At 38.7% G+C, this 19,162-nt stretch overlaps 2 protein-coding genes across 7 annotated transcripts in view; one reads left to right on the forward strand and one right to left on the reverse strand.

Annotated features, from left to right (window-relative positions):
- kdm6a (lysine (K)-specific demethylase 6A) overlaps positions 1 to 10,152 on the forward strand; it is a 76,922-nt gene extending 66,770 nt beyond the window's left edge. For 2 of the 3 annotated variants that reach the window (XM_052142225.1, XM_052142227.1), the window contains 8 exons: positions 223 to 371; positions 498 to 612; positions 1,076 to 1,263; positions 2,009 to 2,150; positions 2,273 to 2,399; positions 3,813 to 3,983; positions 8,853 to 8,888; positions 9,008 to 10,152. In XM_052142225.1, the coding sequence (XP_051998185.1) occupies positions 223 to 371; positions 498 to 612; positions 1,076 to 1,263; positions 2,009 to 2,150; positions 2,273 to 2,399; positions 3,813 to 3,983; positions 8,853 to 8,888; positions 9,008 to 9,037 (958 nt within the window). In that variant the 3' untranslated portion in view covers positions 9,038 to 10,152. The remainder of the gene's footprint in view (positions 1 to 222; positions 372 to 497; positions 613 to 1,075; positions 1,264 to 2,008; positions 2,151 to 2,272; positions 2,400 to 3,812; positions 3,984 to 8,852; positions 8,889 to 9,007) is intronic. The other variant, XM_052142226.1, reaches the window with a different exon arrangement.
- Positions 300 to 18,487, reverse strand: dipk2b (divergent protein kinase domain 2B). Of its 4 annotated transcripts, none has more exons than XM_052142229.1 (6): positions 18,173 to 18,487; positions 17,269 to 17,533; positions 14,214 to 14,387; positions 11,454 to 11,742; positions 10,214 to 10,526; positions 300 to 418 (listed from the first exon to the last, which is right to left on the reverse strand). In XM_052142229.1, the coding sequence occupies exons 1-6, from the start codon at positions 18,352 to 18,354 to the stop codon at positions 373 to 375; spliced, it is 1,269 nt and encodes a 422-aa protein (XP_051998189.1). In that variant the 5' UTR covers positions 18,355 to 18,487; the 3' UTR covers positions 300 to 372. The 4 variants fall into 4 exon arrangements, with proteins under 4 accessions (XP_051998189.1, XP_051998188.1, XP_051998191.1 ...); XM_052142228.1 differs by having other exon boundaries at positions 10,214 to 10,529; XM_052142231.1 differs by lacking the exon at positions 300 to 418 and having other exon boundaries at positions 10,165 to 10,526.
- Between the last annotated feature and the right edge of the window lie 675 nt (positions 18,488 to 19,162).

A 19,162-nucleotide genomic window follows, 5' to 3' on the forward strand; every position in this document is an offset into this window, starting at 1 on the left:
AACACATGGATTGTCATGGCTCAGTGCTGTATTAAGATGCAGCAAATTGAGCTTCATATGGACCCCTTGAAAATGAAAAGTCTGAATGAGGATTGTGTTCGAGAATGAAATTGACCTCTTAAGACTTGAAACAGACACATAGCATAGATAAAGCAGAGTTGTGATAGAACAGATTATATGTTAGGTCACTGCTTTTGACCACTCCACCCTGTGGCCTTGCAGGTGGAAGCTGCAGCTGGCTGAGTTGAGTAAGCTGCCTGCCTTTGCACGGGTGGTGTCTGCAGGGAATCTGCTCAGTCATCTGGGCCACACCATTCTCGGCATGAACACTGTCCAGCTCTACATGAAGGTCCCAGGCAGCAGGACACCAGGTCAGTTTATTGGCATGCAAGCACATACATCTCCCACTGGTAGCAATCTTGAATACAGAACAAAGTTGAAAATGATTAAGGGGTAGTAAAATAAATGATTCTAAACACTGTTGTTGTCCCATTCAGGTCATCAAGAAAATAACAACTTCTGCTCTGTGAACATTAACATTGGCCCCGGAGATTGTGAATGGTTTGCTGTTCCTGAGCCGTACTGGGGTGTCATGAATGATTTCTGTGAAAGGTAAGAGTAGGGAAAAAATGTTCTCATCTTGATTCATACAGCTAAAATAGCACCTTCTCTTTTTTGGGTTTAAAGGCACAGTTCAGCAAAACATTTAAATGCTGTAATTTATTCACGTTCATATGTTCCAAACATGTATGACTTGATTCTGCGGAACACAAAAGGAGATGTTAGGCAGAATGTTAGTCTCTTACCATTCATTTTCATTGCATCTTTTCACCATACATTGAAACTGAATGGTGACTAAGGCTGCTTAATGTTTCCTTTTGTGTTCCACAGAAGAAAGTCATGTCAGTTTGGAATAGCATGAGGGTAAACAATGACAATATTTTTATTTTTGAGTGAAATATCACTTCAATGTTAAAATATGAAGATAAGCATGCTTTGAAGAGTATGTATGAGTATGAATGTTTGACTTGCATATGTGCTGACTGACATGTTTCTCAATATCTTTGCTGTGAAGGAATAATATCAATTACCTAATGGGCTCATGGTGGCCAAATCTGGTGGATTTGTATGAGGCCAATATTCCAGTGTATCGCTTTATCCAGCGACCAGGTGATCTGGTCTGGCTCAATACAGGCACTGTGCATTGGGTTCAAGCCATTGGCTGGTGCAACAACATTGCCTGGAACGTAGGACCACTCACTGGTAAATATGTTAAGTTGTTTATTGCTGTTGAATTATCAGTTCTGTTAGAAAATCTAGTGAGCTGCCTTTCTGCACTCAATACTCTAAATAGGGAGTAACTCTCTTAATAGTCTCTTAATTTTTGTGTGAACTAATGATTTGTCAAATTGCAGTTCTATGGCTGTGTTTCAAAACTTAGTGAGCTTAGGCAGGCTGTCTCCTGCCTTCATAGGCCGCTGTCTTCTATAGCAGCATCCTTACTGAAATGATGCCTCATAAGTGTGCTATTTGGAATGCTCTACATAGGCGGCAGCTTTGCTCATCATTCAAATAGCTCGTCATGCGCAGTTGGTGTGAGGCGACCGTGATACTCTGAGCATTAATATGCATAGTACACACATTTTGGGTCAGAGTCTTGTATGACATTAAAAAATGTTTTATCGATACTTTTCAGGATTTAATGTATTAGCAGTATATTTATAGTCCAAATTTCTCTCACTTCGTCTGCCATCTTAGATTTATTTTTCAGTCAAGCTCATCATGGTGCATTCTGGGATTGCCTACCCGGGGAAGGATACATATGAGGCTACCATAAAATTTGTCCAAAATGAGGTATCTTATGAGGCAGTGGAACAGCCTTTGTGTCGAGAGTGCACCTATGATGTCTTAAAATGCTGCCTCCGGAGGAAGCTCACTAGGTTTTGGAACAGACCCTATATGTTTGTTAACAAGCAGTATTGTCTAATCATTATGTGTCTTTTCTCAGTGCATCAGTACAAGTTATCTGTGGAGCGCTACGAGTGGAACAAACTCCAGAGTGTCAAATCCATTGTTCCAATGATTCACCTCTCTTGGAACATGGCCAGGAACATTAAAGTGTCAGACCACAAGCTCTTCGAGATGATCAAGTGATTATGTTGCAACACAATTACGTCTGTGTCTCCTTTCGAGATCACGATGATGCAGTTTATTGTATTGTTTATCGCAGATAAATGGAGATGATGAATATGGCCTCTCTTTTGTATCTCAGGTACTGTTTGTTGAGGACACTGAAGCAGTGTCAGATGCTGAGGGAAGCTCTTCTAGATGCTGGTAAAGAGTTAGTTTGGCATGGAAGGACCAAGGATGAGCCTGCTCACTACTGTAGCATCTGTGAGGTGTGCTGTACTCTTCACTAAAACTTTTCAGGTTTTGAAAAGCACAAGTTTTAAATGACATTTAAAGGTGGATACGTAGTAGTCAATGACCTGCTGAAAACTATTCACTTTTTAATTAATAATGGGTGACACGCATACACCTGCAAATAGGGTATTTCTTAAGTGGCACTTTTTGCTTTTGCAAACTGCATCCACTATGGTAGGTGTCCATATAAAATCCAAGACCACTGTTGTACCAGTTGTTTTGGAGGTCGAATAGGTCCCAACAAAACCATTACTTGGTGTAGCTTTAAAGGGATAGTTCTCAAAAAATGAAAAGACTTGTCATCATTTACTCAACCTCATTTTCTTTCAAACTTGTATGACTTCCGTGGAACACAAAAGGAGATGATAGGCACAGTGTTATCCTCTGTCACATTAACTTTTCATTGTGTGGAAAACTATCTGAAATGAAAGTGAATGGTGACTAAGGCTAACATTCTGCCTGACATCTCCTTTTTACTTAGCCCCTTCGAGGACAATGTGGAAATTTATTTTTGAAAGTTTTGCATGCCCTCACAATAGTTTGCACACTCTTTCAATAGGTTTTGCATTCCCTCACAACAGTTTGCATCCCTGCAGTAGTTTGCGTTTCCTAGTAATATGTTTTACATGCCCTTGCAATATTGTGCATTCCCTCACTATAGTTTGCGTTTCCTCGCAAAAGGTTTTGCGTGCCCTCACAATAATTTTACATTCCCTCGCATGGTTTTTACTATAGTAACCACATTTTGTCCTTGATATTCTTAGTAAAACTATTGTAATAATACAGAAAAACATAAACTGTGGTTATTAAAATCATAATTTTGTGGTTGTTTTACTACACATACAATATTTGTAGTAAAACCGTAGTAACCACAAGAAAAACCATTGTTAATCTATAGTAAAACAATGGCTAACTATATGGATACAGATCACTGTATTAAAACCATGGTTTCTGCCAAAAAAGTTGCTTAAACTACAACAGTCATGTTTACTACACTCTTGCTTTAGAAAAGCCATGATTTCTGCCAAAAATCTATGGTAACTACAGTCTACAATGTTACTAGAGTAAAACCTGTTGAACTGTGGTATTTGTAAAGCAAAACCATAATAACCACAAAATTATAATTTTTATTACCATAGTTTTCATTTTCCTGTATCATCACCATGGTTTCACAACCAATATTATGGTTAAAAGAGGTTTACTGTAATAAAGCCATGGTAAATTTCTTGCGAGGTTATGCAAACAATTGAGAAGGCCGCAGAACTTTTTACGAGGGCACGCAAAACAATTTCAGAAAAAAATTTCCACCCTGTCCTCTAAGGGGATCCATACATTTTGAGTGTGTTAATGATGACAACTTCCCTTTTTTATCCTGTTTGTTTCCCCAGGTGGAGGTCTTTGACCTGCTGTTTGTCACCAGTGAGAGCAACTCACGAAAGACGTATGTGGTGCACTGCCAGGACTGCGCTCGGAGATCCAGCCCTAACCTCGAAAACTTTGTGGTTTTAGAGCAGTACAAAATAGAGGACCTCATGAAAGTGTATGACCAATTCACATTAGTAAGTAATAGTTTCTTTACATTTACCTCATATTAAACAAGCTTATATATCAGCTTTAAATATTATTTCATGTAATCATATATGACCTGCTCAATCATTTTGAGTCACATTGTGCCAGAAACACATTTTGAGTTTCATGCACTTAAAGTCTCAGCTTCTAAATTGAGTTGTATCCACTCCACATCTGGTGTAGCATCTCTGACAGTGATGGTATGTAAAATTAACTATCTTCCAGAGTTAATTTTTTCTTGCTGACAAACTATGGTTATTGGATAACTTTCCTGAGATTATTGACCTTTTAATGTGAAAGTTTATCATTGACGTCTTTTCCACATTTGAAACACTGATTTACAGATTACATGAACTGATTATTTCAGCCATTTGCACTGTATCTTTTTTAATCCCAGTCATGTTTATTCATGTGTTTTAGTTTTTCTTGCTATAATTTGTATTAAAGAGGAGTTCTGATCGGGGGATCAGCGCTCTATTTTAAATTGATGGCAGCTACAGTGCAGGAAGAGAGCTTACCGCATTAACTCTTTCCCCGCCAAACACGGAATTTTCCGGGTTTTATGAAAAAACGCTTCCCCGCCAAACACGGAATTTTCCGGGTATCCGTGTTTTAGGTGGTATACGGTAAGGAAGACCCACACGCATGTTTTGAAAGAGTACGCAACTCTTTGATCAAAGAAACAGACTGCGATCGTCTCAAACGTGAAGTGGAACACCATACTAATACTAAAGCACTTGTTTGATAAAAATGCCTTTTTCTCAGCTTTTTGTCCGAAATGTTGTTTTTGACAAAACCTTCCTCTGTTCAAGTGGCAATAAAAAAAGAACAAATGAAGATAAAATAAAATAGTTTTTTTGCCTAAAAGCAGAGGCTCAGATCTTTATTTTGATATACAGTGAGGAAAATAAGTATTTGAACACCCTGCTATTTTGCAAGTTCTCCCACTTGCAAATCATGGAGGGGTCTGAAATTGTCGTCGTAGGTGCATGTCCACTGTGAGAGACATAATCTAAAAAAAAAAATCCAGAAATCACAATGTATGATTTTTTAACTATTTATTTGTATGATACAGCTGCAAATAAGTATTTGAACACCTGAGAAAATCAATGTTAATATTTGGTACAGTAGCCTTTGTTTGCAATTACAGAGGTCAAACGTTTCCTGTAGTTTTTCACCAGGTTTGCACACACTGCAGGAGGGATTTTGGCCCACTCCTCCACACAGATCTTCTCTAGATCAGTCAGGTTTCTGGGCTGTCGCTGAGAAACACGGAGTTTGAGCTCCCTCCAAAGATTCTCTATTGGGTTTAGGTCTGGAGACTGGCTAGGCCACGCCAGAACCTTGATATGCTTCTTACAGAGCCACTCCTTGGTTATCCTGGCTGTGTGCTTTGGGTCATTGTCATGTTGGAAGACCCACCCTCGACCCATCTTCAATGCTCTAACTGAGGGAAGGAGGTTGTTCCCCAAAATCTCACAATACATGGCCCCGGTCATCCTCTCCTTAATACGGTGCAGTCGCCCTGTCCCATGTGCAGAAAAACACCCCCAAAGCATGATGCTACAACCCCCATGCTTCACAGTAGGGATGGTGTTCTTGGGATGGTACTCAACATTCTTCTTCCTCCAAACACGGTTAGTGGAATTGTGACCAAAAAGTTCTATTTTGGTCTCATCTGACCACATGACTTTCTCCCAGGACTCCTCTGGATCATCCAAATGGTCATTGGCAAACTTAAGACGGGCCTTGACACGTGCTGGTTTAAGCAGGGGAACCTTCCGTGCCATGCATGATTTCAAACCATGACGTCTTAGTGTATTACCAACAGTAACCTTGGAAACGGTGGTCCCAGCTCTTTTCAGGTCATTGACCAGCTCCTCCCGTGTAGTTCTGGGCTGATTTCTCACCTTTCTTAGGATCATTGAGACCACACGAGGTGAGATCTTGCATGGAGCCCCAGTCCGAGGGAGATTGACAGTCATGTTTAGCTTCTTCCATTTTCTAATGATTGCTCCAACAGTGGACCTTTTTTCACCAAGCTGCTTGGCAATTTCCCGTAGCCCTTTCCAGCCTTGTGGAGGTGTACAATTTTGTCTCTAGTGTCTTTGGACAGCTCTTTGGTCTTGGCCATGTTAGTAGTTGGATTCTTACTGATTGTATGGGGTGGACAGGTGTCTTTATGCACCTAACTGACCTCAAATAGGTGCATCTAATTTAGGATAATAAATGGAGTGGAGGTGGACATTTTAAAGGCAGACTAACAGGTCTTTGAGGGTCAGAATTCTAGCTGATAGACAGGTGTTCAAATACTTATTTGCAGCTGTATCATACAAATAAATAGTTAAAAAATCATACATTGTGATTTCTGGATTTTTTTTTTTTAGATTATGTCTCTCACAGTGGACATGCACCTACGATGACAATTTTAGACCCCTCCATGATTTCTAAGTGGGAGAACTTGCAAAATAGCAGGGTGTTCAAATACTTATTTTCCTCACTGTATAGCATCTTCATATATTCATGGAAGAAAATATTCTGCGGCCCATTAAAGTTTAGCGAAAATCGTCAAAAACCCTGGCGGTGGCTGGCAACTTTTTTTAAAAACGCTGGCGGGGAAAGAGTTAAAGAGCATAAATATTAAGTTTGAATTTCTTGATAATATTAATATAATTTGAAAGCTGAGACTTTATCAGAAATAATAGTTTTTGATCTAATTTCACATTTCTCCAAAAACGTCCCATTGCGACACCCAACTGAAGACGATAGCATGTCATGTATGATTAAAGGGATAGACCCAAAATGAAAATTCTGAAATTTACTGACCGTTATGTCGCTGAAACAAACCTATTTTTTCAAAGCCTTATGCACATAAAATAAATTTAGCAGAATGTCTGAGCAGCTCTTACGCATACAACGAAAGTAGATGATGGCCAGGTTACTGTCAAGCACCAAAAAGGACATAAAAGCATAATAAAAGTAGTCCGATTTGTGCACTGAATCTGAAAAATAATAATATTCACAGAATATCTTTCCTTGATCGATTGCCTTGGTCACCACTTGCATTGTATGGAAAGAGTACATTCTACTATAAATAACTACTAAAACTAACTTTTGTAGTTGTGTTTTTGTGTGTGAACATTTTAAGCAGAACTTATAGAGACATATACAGTGGGTACGGAAAGTATTCAGACCCCCTTACATTTTTCACTCTTTGTTATATTGCAGCCATTTGCTAAAATCATTTAAGTTTATTTTTTTTCCTCATTATTGTACACACAGCACCCCATATTGACAGAAAAACACAGAATTGTTGACATTTTTGCACATTTATTAAAAAAGAAAAACTGAAATATCACATGGTTCTAAGTATTCAGACCCTTTGCTGTGACACTCATATATTTAACTCAGGTGCTGTCCATTTCTTCTGATCATCCTTGAGATGGTTCTACACCTTCAATTGAGTCCAGCTGTGTTTGATTATACTGATTGGACTTGATTAGGAAAGCCACAAACCTGTCTATATAAGACCTTACAGCTCACAGTGCATGTCAGAGCAAATGAGAATCATGAGGTCAAAGGAACTGCCTGAAGAGCTCAGAGACAGAATTGTGGCAAGGCACAGATCTGGCCAAGGTTACAAAAAAATGTCTGCTGCCCTTAAGGTTCATAAGAGCATAGTGGCCTCCATAATCCTTAAATGGAAGACGTTTGGGAGGACTAGAACCCTTCCTAGAGCTGGCCGTCCGGCCAAACTGAGCTATCGGGGGAGAAGAGCCTTGGTGAGAGAGGTAAAGAAGAACCCAAAGATCAGCCTGTGGCTGAGCTCCAGAGATGCAGTCGGGAGATGGGAGAAAGTTGTAGTAAGTCAACCATCACTGCAGCCATCCACCAGTCAGGGCTTTATGACAGAGTGTCCCGACGGAAGCCTCTCCTCAGTGCAAGACACATGAAAGCCCGCATGGAGTTTGCTAAAAAACACCTGAAGGACTCCAAGATGGTGATAAATAAGATTCTCTGGTCTGATGAGACCAAGATAGAACTTTTTGGCCTTAATTCTAAGCGGTATGTGTGGAGAAAACCAGGCACTGCTCATCACCTCTCCAATACAGTCTCAACAGTGAAGCATGGTGGTGGCAGCATCATGCTGTGGGGGTGTTTTTCAGCTGCAGGGACAGGACGACTGGTTGCAATCGAGGGAAAGATGAATGCGGCCAAGTACAGGGATATCCTGGACAAAAACCTTCTCCAGAGTGCTCTGGACCTCAGACTGGGCCGAAGGTTCACCTTCTAACAAGACAATGACCCTAAGCACACCACTAAAATAACGAAGGAGTGGCTTCACAACAACTCCGTGACTGTTCTTGAATGGCCCAGACAGAGCCCTGACTTAAACCCAATTGAGCATCTCTGGAGAGACCTGAAAATGGCTGTCCACCAACGTTTACCATCCAACCTGACAGAACTGGAGAGGATCTGCAAGGAGGAATGGCAGAGGATACCCAAATCCAGATGTGAAAAACTTGTTGCATCTTTCCCAAAAAGACTCATGGCTGTATTAGATCAAAAGGGTGCTTCTACTAAATACTGAACAAAGGGTCTGAATAATTAGGACCATGTGATATTTCAGTTTTTCTTTTTAATAAATGTGCAAAAATGTCAACAATTCTGTGTTTTTCTGTCAATATGGGGTGCTGTGTGTACAGTAATGAGGAAAAAAAATGAACTTAAATGGCTGCAATATAACAAAGAGTGAAAAATTTAAGGGGGTCTGAATACTTTCCGTACCCACTGTACATGCATTGTAAGAAACAGTTTGATAAATAATAAAGTGGAATAATTCCTTTTGTGTTCCACAGGAGACAGTCAGTCGTACAGTTTTGAAAGACATGAGTGTGAGTAAATTACAGAATTTGTATATCTGGGTGAACTATTGCATTAATGGTCCCAGGTGTGTCTTGCTCCTGGAAATGAACAATTTAACTTGGTTAACATCCTCTTGTTTGCTCCACAGGCCCCAAACCTTCCCCCCTCCTCATCTTGACATTAACATTAATGGTTCTTCGGATAACACCCTGGAACGCAACATATACCTTTCTGATATTCAGGAGATCTGACCCAGTTCCATATTACTGGTTTCTGTAGCAAACCCCCCAGAAGGCTGCTGGTTCTAAGCTGTGTGTCTATGCAACCTTGCAAAGTATGGAATGTCGGCCTACTTGAGTGAAGTGGGATAGTATCCATCTTCAGGACTGTTTCAGCTTATTCAGCACCACTTCTCTTTGAAACACAAACTACAAAAAATTGACTAATTGCAGAGAAATATGGTTTTGTGTATATACCACAAATGGCAAAATCACTCAAAACTACTGACTTTTTCTGTTCCTTTACACTTTTTTTTGCATGTGTTCTTTTTCTTTCCTTTTACTTCATGTTTGGGCTGATACATGATTACTTTCTTTGAATCTTATTTCCGCAAGTAGTACCGTAGCTGGACTTTTTTGTTCTAAATTTCTTTAGGCAACAAAAAAGTGAAAAAAGTAAATAAATACATTGTAATGTGAATTATTTTTAATTGTTTTTTCAAAATAGTTTGTCTTTTTCTTAAGGAAAAAGTTTTGGGGGCGGGGGATAGCCAAGTCACAAAGGAAAATGGGTTGCACATAGATTAAGGAGTAAACTTTAATTTGTGTTCTTTGTGTTATGTTTCTAATCTTGTAAATCTACACTATTTATAAATATTTATTGCTTGAAAATATTTGGAATAAATGGAATGCTGTTATTTTTTTTCCAGAGTTCATGCCATTAAATTTTATGGAGCAATGTAATTTTGAACATTTCTCTTTTTTACATTTTCTATACATGAATAAAGCCGCTTGGCAACCATTGTACAGAAACATGAAGATTTAAATGGTTTACTAATCAAAATAGTCTTCAATTAAAATATTCTCTCTTTGTGATGACATTTCTTGTCTCAGGTATGAATTACAATATTAATTTCCCAAGGTTTGTTACTGTCTTTACTTGGACAAGATAGTTCATGGTGTATATGCTAACGGATGTACAGGATACATTTGTTGTTCAGCAGCAAACTTGATTTTTTTTTTTTTATTTAAATCCCAAGATACTTCCAGGTCATGAATCTCTTAATGGCTTGACTGCATGGTGATGACTAGTTGTAATGGTCTAGAATTGGTCACTATAGCGGCATTCAGGATACCTGTATCCATAAAGAGCGCTGCATGGCCTTAGGGATCGTAGAGTGTCTTTTAGGGCTTGGACAGCACAAATAATTCTCTGGTCAGTTTGAGATTGGTCTGCACAGATTGCAAGTTCCCTAACAGCTGCTTTGGGAAGCTGAGCAGAAGGTGCATCATTAGGGCCAATTAGGTTGTGGAGGACATGTTTGCAAAGTAGGATAAAACTCTGTACAGCCCGGACAGTCTTGCATGGCGGAGGTCTCGCACAAGATCCACTGAGACAGGAGAAGACATCAATATATTCTGACTGCAAGTCTTCATCAGGTGGAGATCCTGCTGGATGGAGGTGAGCAATTGTATGTAACATTTATAATAACATCCACTGTTTAGCACATGTTTTACACCAGATGTTCTTGATCAGGTTTTTCTACACCTTCATTTGCTGATATGCACTACAATGTTTTGTAACCCTTTGTATTCGGATGATTTTGATTACATCTGGTTGTGCTGTTGCAAAGTCAGTTTGAAGCATTTTGTTTTTACCATCTAATTTAAATGAGGAATTCAATGCAGTTTTGAGAGAAAAAAATATACCTAAATAAAAAGTATTTTATAAATAAATAATGCAAACTCAAAATGCACAAGAATTCTACGGGTTGAATTGTTTATAAAGACACTATATGGTATGCTCAGCCTTGACCTCCTGTCTGCATTTCACATTTTATGCAATATCCATTGTTTTTTACCTTTCCTATCCCAAAAATATTCTGGAATGTTCAATACAAGTTAAGATCAATAAATAGCATATTGTGGCATAATATTTATTGATTAACAATTAATTTTGATTTAAAAATTATTTTCATTCCTTTTACAATGGATGTGAATCCATTCACTATAAACATTAAAATACTCACAGTTTCAAAAGTATAGCCACAAGATGTAAGCAATATGCATGTTAAAGTGATTTTAGTGTGATAAAACTGCTTACTAACCTTTTTAGTGTAAATGTAGACCATTTTACAATGTCAACAAACCCTAAAACGACTAAAAATGAAAATTTAAACAACTTTACAGCTCAAATAATACAAGTTTTTAAAGAAAATTCTATGCAATTCTTTTATAAAATTATAAGCTTCACATTTCTGCCCTTTTAAACTCCAAAACAAAATAATTTGTGTTAATCAGCATTATGCCACAAATACTGTCGATTGAGCTTCTCTTGTATTGAACCTATAATATTCCTTTAAGTCTAAAACTAACCTTCCTGTAGGTCTATAATCCCTATGGTACTGGTGTCAATGATGAAGACCCTGCTGTCATCCAAGGTGCCAAACATGTCTTCTGAGACACTGGTGTAGTAGAGGTTGAACTGGAGGCTGTTTGAGCGCAAGCTTTGGGTGATGTGAATGAGCTGGTAGGCTATGTCAGCACGGCGCTCTAGTGGAGAGGAAAACATGCTCCTTAGAGGTCTGCTCCCTGCCCAAACCATCATCCTTCCACAGGAGCCATGGTAGCGCAGGAAGGGCCAGCCCTCCGTTCCTGGAAACATCTGTAGGGGGAAGAAGGGGGAAAACAGGAAGCAAGGGAGCTCAAGCATGCAATCCCAGTGTTTATTTTTATTATATATATATATATATATATATATAGAGAGAGAGAGCTGGTCCCTCTGCTAATAGGCAGGAACAGTAATGTTAAAGTTTCTCAGACAACACTGTCCCTTTCACTTCCCCTTACTAAATTCTGTGAAATAACAAGAGTGCTCAACAATAAGGATATCCTGTGGCCAGCATGGCAAGTGCTGGGTCATCACTACATCTTGTTTGTATCATTTATGTGTTTATGCCTTGCAAATATTAACCTCTGATGATTTATATCAGTCACCAATGTAACATTATCTAGCTTGTTAACATAGACATGGTTTTGTTGAAATTGCGAGAATGATTTGATGGCATTGAAAGCATCAGTTGAAATGTATTTGTTATGAACAAATCTGTAATGTTTTTGGACACTACAGTATGCTGTATACTGTAGTGTCCAAAATTGTATTCATCAGGGTTGGCAGGGTTACTTTTGAAGTGTATTCCACCACAGATTACAGAATGCATGCTGTAAAATGTAATTTGTAATGTATTTCCTTTGATTACTCATGGCCAGTAAGATATTCTAAATACTTTGGATTACTACTACAGCACTGGTAGTTTTTTCACTTGTTTTGACTATAAAAACTCCAGTCCACTTACTGCCAGTACACTAAGACAAAATACACATTAAAAATACATTCTCTGAAAAACCTAAATATCTTATGCAGTGTTGTTTCTAAAACAAGATAAATCTAATTGATTTTTTGATTTTTTTTACAGGCAAAAAATAAAAATTGTCAAGAATTCGATTTTTGTAAGGTCTGAAAAGAAGAAATTATGATCTAATGTAACTTTTCTTGAGAAAAACCCCCACTATTGTTCCTGGTAACGTGCATGTAAAATGCCTAGAAATAGCATTTTAGCAATTTGTTGCAGGGCCCTGTACTACTTTGCTATTCTATTTGCAAAAGGAATATTTGGAAGTCTAAAATGTATATTTCCTAATCGCACTAAACCTGAAGATATAAATTACCATCTAAGGACATGTTTTTATGACTTTTGCACAGTACTGTGTGTATATACAGTATACATCAATGAGCCATAACATTATGACCACTCACAGGTGAAGTAAATAATGTTGATCATTGTCAAAGTTTGGGTAGATTAGATGGTAAGCGAACAATCAGTTTTCATAGTCAACATGCTGAATGCAGGAGAAATGGCTTTGAAAAGGGCCAAATTGTTATGGCCAGATGAAATGGTAAGGCTTGTTTGGTGCTCCTGGTCAGCAGTGGCAAGTACCTACAGACAGTGGTCCGAGGAGGGACAAACCACAAACCGGGGACAAGGTGTTGGGTGCCCAAGGCACATTGATGCGCGAGGGCAAAGAAGGCTGTCCTGTCTGATCTGAACCAACAGAAGGTCTACTGAAGCACAAGTCACAGAAAATTTTACTGATGGCTACGGGAGGAATGTCTCAATACAGTGCATTTCACCCTGCGGAGTATGGGGCTGTGTAGCCGCAGACTGGTCAGAGTGCCCATGATGATCCCTGTCCACCATGTCCACCCACGCCTGCAATGGGTATATCAGAACAAGAACTTTGGAGCTGTGGAAGAAGGCTGCCTGCTCTGATAAGTCCCGTTTTCTTTTACATCATGTGGACAGCCACGTATGTGTGTGCCGTTTACCAGGGAAAGTAATGGCACCAGGATGCATTGTGAGAAGACAACAATCTGGTCGAGAGAGTGTATTGCTCTAGGCAATGTTCTGCTGGGAAACCCTGGGTCCGACCATTCATGTGGATGTCAATTTGACACATGCCTACCTAAACATCATTGCAGACCAGGTACACCCCTTCATGGCAATTGTATTACCGGATGACAGTGGCCTCATTCAGCAGGATAATGCACCTTGCCACACTGCACACATTTTATGGGAATGGTTTGAGGAACATGATGCAGAGTTCAAGGTATTGACCTGGCCTCCAAATTCCCCAGATCTCAATCTGATTGAGCATCTGTGGGATGTGCTGGACCCACAAGTCCAATCCATGGTGGCTCCGCCTCACAACCTTCAGGACAAGAAGGATCTGCTGCTAATCTCTTGGTGCCAGATACCACAGGACACCTTCAGAGGTCTTGTAGAGTCCATTCCTCGGTGGGTCAGTACTGTTTTGGTGGCACACGGAGGACCAACAGCATATTAGGTAGGTTGTCATAGTGTTTTGGGTCATCAGTGTATACATGTATACATACAGATATAGTATGATATATGTATTCAGTATTTTTTTTTTGTGGCAGGGACAATGAACAAGATTTTTATTAATAAAATCTGAACTACTGGTCTGACTGGGCAGGCAGAAAAATCCTTATTGATGGTCCCTGAACAATGTACAATTCTGTCAGTAATAATCATGCCAGTTCACTTATCGTTGTACCTGCAGTATGAGGGGCTGTTGATTGACAGCCAGGGTATAAAGAAGTCTGAGTTTGTCCTTTTCAGTGAAGTGCTTCATCTGCATACTGCCCACATCAATCACTTCAAAGTAGCGTCGCACAATGCGGTCCAGCAGCCTCTGAGATGGGCAGCGCAGCATTGGGGTGGCCAGGCCCTTGACCAAGGATTTAAAAAAGAATAATACCTAGTGTTGTATTAAACATGCAGAAGAATATGTTTTGAATCTAGGAAAAACCCAACCTTTTTAATCCTGGAATTCCTCAGCATAATAAATTAACGGACCAACCATCAACTTCCTACTGAAGGCCTGTCTTTGGACAATGAAATGGTCAAGACACTCTAAACAAGCAAATTTAAAGCAAAAAGGGTCATTGGTCAGAAAGGACCCTCAGCATGACCTTCTGAACTTCCACACAGAGTTAAAGCAGACTTCTCTTTTAAAGGTTTCCAAAAGACCAACAGAATTGCACGACTCGAATACTAACACATTTCATCTTAATCCAGGAACATTCTACGCAAAGTCATAGTACTTTACCGATTTAACCTTCTAAAATGTACAGAATGCATTTAAATCCACGATTTATACAATATCTAGGCTTGCTAGGTAATTCTGACAATTGCTTTGAATTGTGGTAACTTGTATAACTGACAAATTAATGATTATAGCCTGATATAACTCTTTAAAATGTGTGTAATATTTTATCCATGTTGTATAACCAATTAATTAACCAGTATGATTTGTAACCAGGGATTTTCATGTTTTATTACCTACATGTATAATATCCATGAAAGAATGTCATGCTTGGTATGCATCGGTTTGCTTGGTTACATAACGAAAGCTGATGACAACAAATATCATGTCTCTTGTACCATTTGCAAGATATAAATTTCATGATTAAACATGCACTATTTTGATAGTGAATTTTGTAAACGAATCTGAAGCAAAAGACCATAAAATCAACTGTCGGAAAAGACAGCCCAGTTGACCATGTGACTCTGAAAAGTCACTTCTGATTGGCGCAGGACACCTTTGGTGTCAGTTCAAATGTTTCCAAACTGGAAGAACACACTCTTCTTGCTGTCTTACCTCTCGTCTCTCATGCTCTTCTGACTGCTCAGACTTTGCTCTGATTCTTCCCCTGTTGTCTTCTCTGGATCTCGTCGGAACCAGATCCATGCCATGTGAGGACCAAGGAAGCTCATCACTCTCTACAGCTCATGCACCCATGAGAAGGCCTCGCTTCAAAGCCAACCTCATCATTCATACAGACAATCTTACAGATCTTATGTCCAAAATATCGACAGAATGAACTTTCGACTAAGAGCCAAGAACCAAGCAACACAAAGAACGCAAGTACATCTCCAATATTGTGCTCAAAGTGCTGGTGTATTAAATAATTTGGGTAACCCGATAGCAAACCGATGTAGACTAAAATAAGGTTAAATGATTCTTAAGGCATTGTCAACAGACTCCATAAAGTTCATTTTCACTGTATTGATCATTTATTTCACGTTCTGTCACTCTTCTCACCAACCAGTCTCATGTATATATGTGTTCGATTAGATTTATTAAATTGTTTTATTTTATTTGAAGTTTGTCTGTATTCAAAGATGAATGACTGGTATATATTATAAATAATCTCATCCCTGTTTCTAAAAGATTTAGTTTCAAAGCTGTACCTACGTGTGATATTATTTTCAATAAGCCATGAGAATAATATCACTCCAATAAGTGAATTAAACATAATTCACATATTACATCTAATTCCTTACATTAGAAAATGTGAGTGGCTACAACGTGACGTTGTATTACGATTTTAATGGTGGCGAATAATCTAGTTGGTAATTTATCAAATTTATAATGTTTGTCGAACGTGAATTATTCCATTATACATTTCATTACCTAATAATGTACAATTAGGACAGTTTAATTTAGTTCATAGCTCACATATTTCCAGACCCTAAATTCCCTTACATATATTGGTTTTAGAAGATGGGCACGTTAACGGTTCCCTTCTAAATTCATCAGTACCAAATATCCTACACTAGTAATAAGTTAGACTGCTCATAATAGGCGTAATTATAGTGTGTTATATAGCTGTTTGTGAATGTAAAAAAAGACTTTAAAGTTTAAAAAAATCAAAGTGCACGACAAATGGAGTTATTTACTCCCAAAAGAAAGAACCGATTCTTAACACCTGAAATGAGTCCTTTTTAATTCCAGACTTACGTCCAGTACTAACCTACAAAATACCCGCCTCTGGTCTTCATTGGCAGCTCGTGAACAGCTTTGTCCCGCCCTAAAAAACTACACTAAGCGGTAGACCAATCACTGCAGACTTGGATATCTGACCAGTCAGAGTAGGCTCTCTGAAAGGAGGAGTTTAGAATGAATACTTTGGAATGGATCATTGAACGAGATGTTCAGTCGTTTTTGACACTGGGGAAAAAAAGGTAATGCTGCAATTTAAATTATGAGCAACTTAAAGTGTTTTTTGATCTTGGATGCATGTAAATCTATTGTATGAGACCTTTAAAACAAAATTAGGCAAATTTAAAAGCCATAATAGGTGCTCTTAAAATTTTGCTTACCGAGAAAGTGCATAACAACCTCACCTGTTGCCTCAGTTGAAGTGGAAACTATTTGTAAATTTACACTGCTACTTTTACACTGTTGCGAGATGGGCCACCTCGCAAATGGTAAATCTCCATCTCCTATTTTCAAACGAATAACCTTGCTGACAATAGCAGCATTGCTGGTTTGTACTGGTTTGGTGTTGGTCTATCTGGTGGACCAGCATAGCCATGCTTTCATCAGCAAAACTGGTTAATCGACAGTGATACCGGCTGATCACTGGATAAGCAAATTTAAAAAGCCTGGTAGGAGAACACCAGCATTTAAAGCATGACAGATGCTGGTTACCAGCAATACTGCTATTGTTAGCATGTAACTATTTAGATCCCGGAGCCACTGCTGGCCTCTCAATTAGTCAAAAATACTTTTCCTGGCATTATAATAGAGACCAAATGCAGACCTTCACCATGCTGGGAAGCAGTAGGTTGGAACGGACCCAACTTTGGAAGCGTGGGGTGGCCCTGAGGATGGCTTCAATGCTACAGGATTTCCCTTTGTCTGCTGAGGTGCAAATGCTATTGTCTGATATCTCATGCAGGAGAGGAGACATCAAGTGGGACAGCACTACGGGTCTCAAGCCTGCTGTGTTGTCACTGTAGTTCCCCTCATATGACTGCAAGTCTTCTGAGGAGAGATTAGGCTGAGCAGACATCCATCTTGCAAACCTACAGTGAAGTAATCAGTGTCCATATTAGAGTCGTCTTTTTCCTCACACTAACTCAGATCAACGATTAGATTTTGTAAGCTGCACATTTTGTGGACTTATTTGTTTTATGAAAGGGTGCCAAAGCTCATTCTCTGCTATGCATGCCTGTTTTTTTATACATGCAATGGCTTTGCGTTTCCTTGTTTTTTTACACAAGGCACAAGGAGTTAAAATAAAAAGCTTTCACCCTTTCATACATGTAACTGAATGTACCACTGAAAAGATCAAAGAACAAAAGCATGTTAGATAAGAAAAATCAGATTTTAAAGAGTAGATTTTTTTTTTTTCAAAACCAGATGAGCTCCAAAGCTGAGCACCTTTATTTCAATACCTACCATTACTGGCATGAACTATAACGTAATTTCTGCAGTTGGTAGTAATGAAAATTGACCAGTCTCTAGAACAATCTTAAATAGGACTGACTAACTTGATATCTCCTGTATCTCAAAGACAAATCTAGAGATTTTCCTATCTGGGATCTGGCCAGTGACTGCATCTGTAGTATGAATAATTCAAGACTAAAGTAAGTCAACACATTTAAAGTTTTCTTTGAGGACAATGAGATTAGTATTATCTGCCTAAATAGAAAATAATTTACCTTATTTCATCCTTGAAAAACTTCTTGCAAATCGATGTTCCAATGCAGGCGTTGCATTTATCCAAACCCAAGAGCTTTCTTCTGAAGTCATGGGATTTATTTTGGGGTGCAGGTGAGGCATTTGAAGTACTAGGTGCCAGTATGAGGTACATTGTCCAGGCCACCAAGAGTATCCCTGCCATTATTTTCCCTTAAAACCAAGGATCACAGCACCATAGTGGCAGCCCAGTATGGTTAATAAACCTAAGTCAGGGATATCAACTCCAAACTTCTCATAAACACATCAAACGATGTAGTGCCAACTCTTGAGTGTTTGCTTTACTAAACCAATGTGTGTTATACCCCTACAACACTGCCCTATACACCTCACTTAGACAGGAAACACATGGAGGATAAATAACACTTGTCGTCATGGTGATACTTCCTCCTGCTGCATACAACCTAATTTCAAAGCCATGCATGCAAAGGGTGGACATCCTATTTCACTTCATTTAGGTATTATGGAGTAGTAATTTATACAGGAATATTTTATGCAGCTAGTTTATTTTATTTAATTGGTGCTTTGTGTATACTTGTGTCTTAAAAGGCATTGGCATACAGAGATAAAGCATATCGTATTTATTATCCAAAGAACACAACTGATTATCAACTAGCACAAAAGACCCACCTGAAGAAAGTTATTTAGCAATGAAGATTAGTTCATGGCAAGAAAAAGTATGTGAAACCTTTGGAATTAGCTGTTTTTTTTTTCATTAATTAGTCATAGAATGTGATCTAATCTTCATCAAAGTCACAAGTATAGACAAAGCACAATGTGCTTAAGCTAACAAAACACAAACAATTATAATCTTTCATGTCTTAATTGAACAAGTAAGTGAACCCCTAGGCTAAAGACCTCAACAAAAGCTAATTAGAGTCATGAGTTGGCAAATCTGGAATCCAATAATTGAAACGAAATTGAAGGTGTGGGTTAGAGCTACTTTGACTTAC

The sequence above is a fragment of the Xyrauchen texanus genome, chromosome 14 (genome assembly GCF_025860055.1).
Source record: "Xyrauchen texanus isolate HMW12.3.18 chromosome 14, RBS_HiC_50CHRs, whole genome shotgun sequence".
In the NCBI taxonomy this organism is placed as follows: domain Eukaryota; kingdom Metazoa; phylum Chordata; class Actinopteri; order Cypriniformes; family Catostomidae; genus Xyrauchen; species Xyrauchen texanus.

Bases quoted from the DNA above. Each gene is read 5' to 3' on its own strand.
- dipk2b (XM_052142228.1), bottom strand. From the start codon at position 18,354: ATGGCAGGGATACTCTTGGTGGCCTGGACAATGTACCTCATACTGGCA. The intron at 10,530-11,453 runs GTTAGTTTTAGA...ACCTCCATCCAG, and splicing joins GATTATAGACCTACAGGAAG to CAGGATCTCCACCTGATGAA. The intron at 419-10,213 runs GTATCCTGAATG...TCTGTATTCAAG, and splicing joins AGCGCTCTTTATGGATACAG to ATTGCTACCAGTGGGAGATG.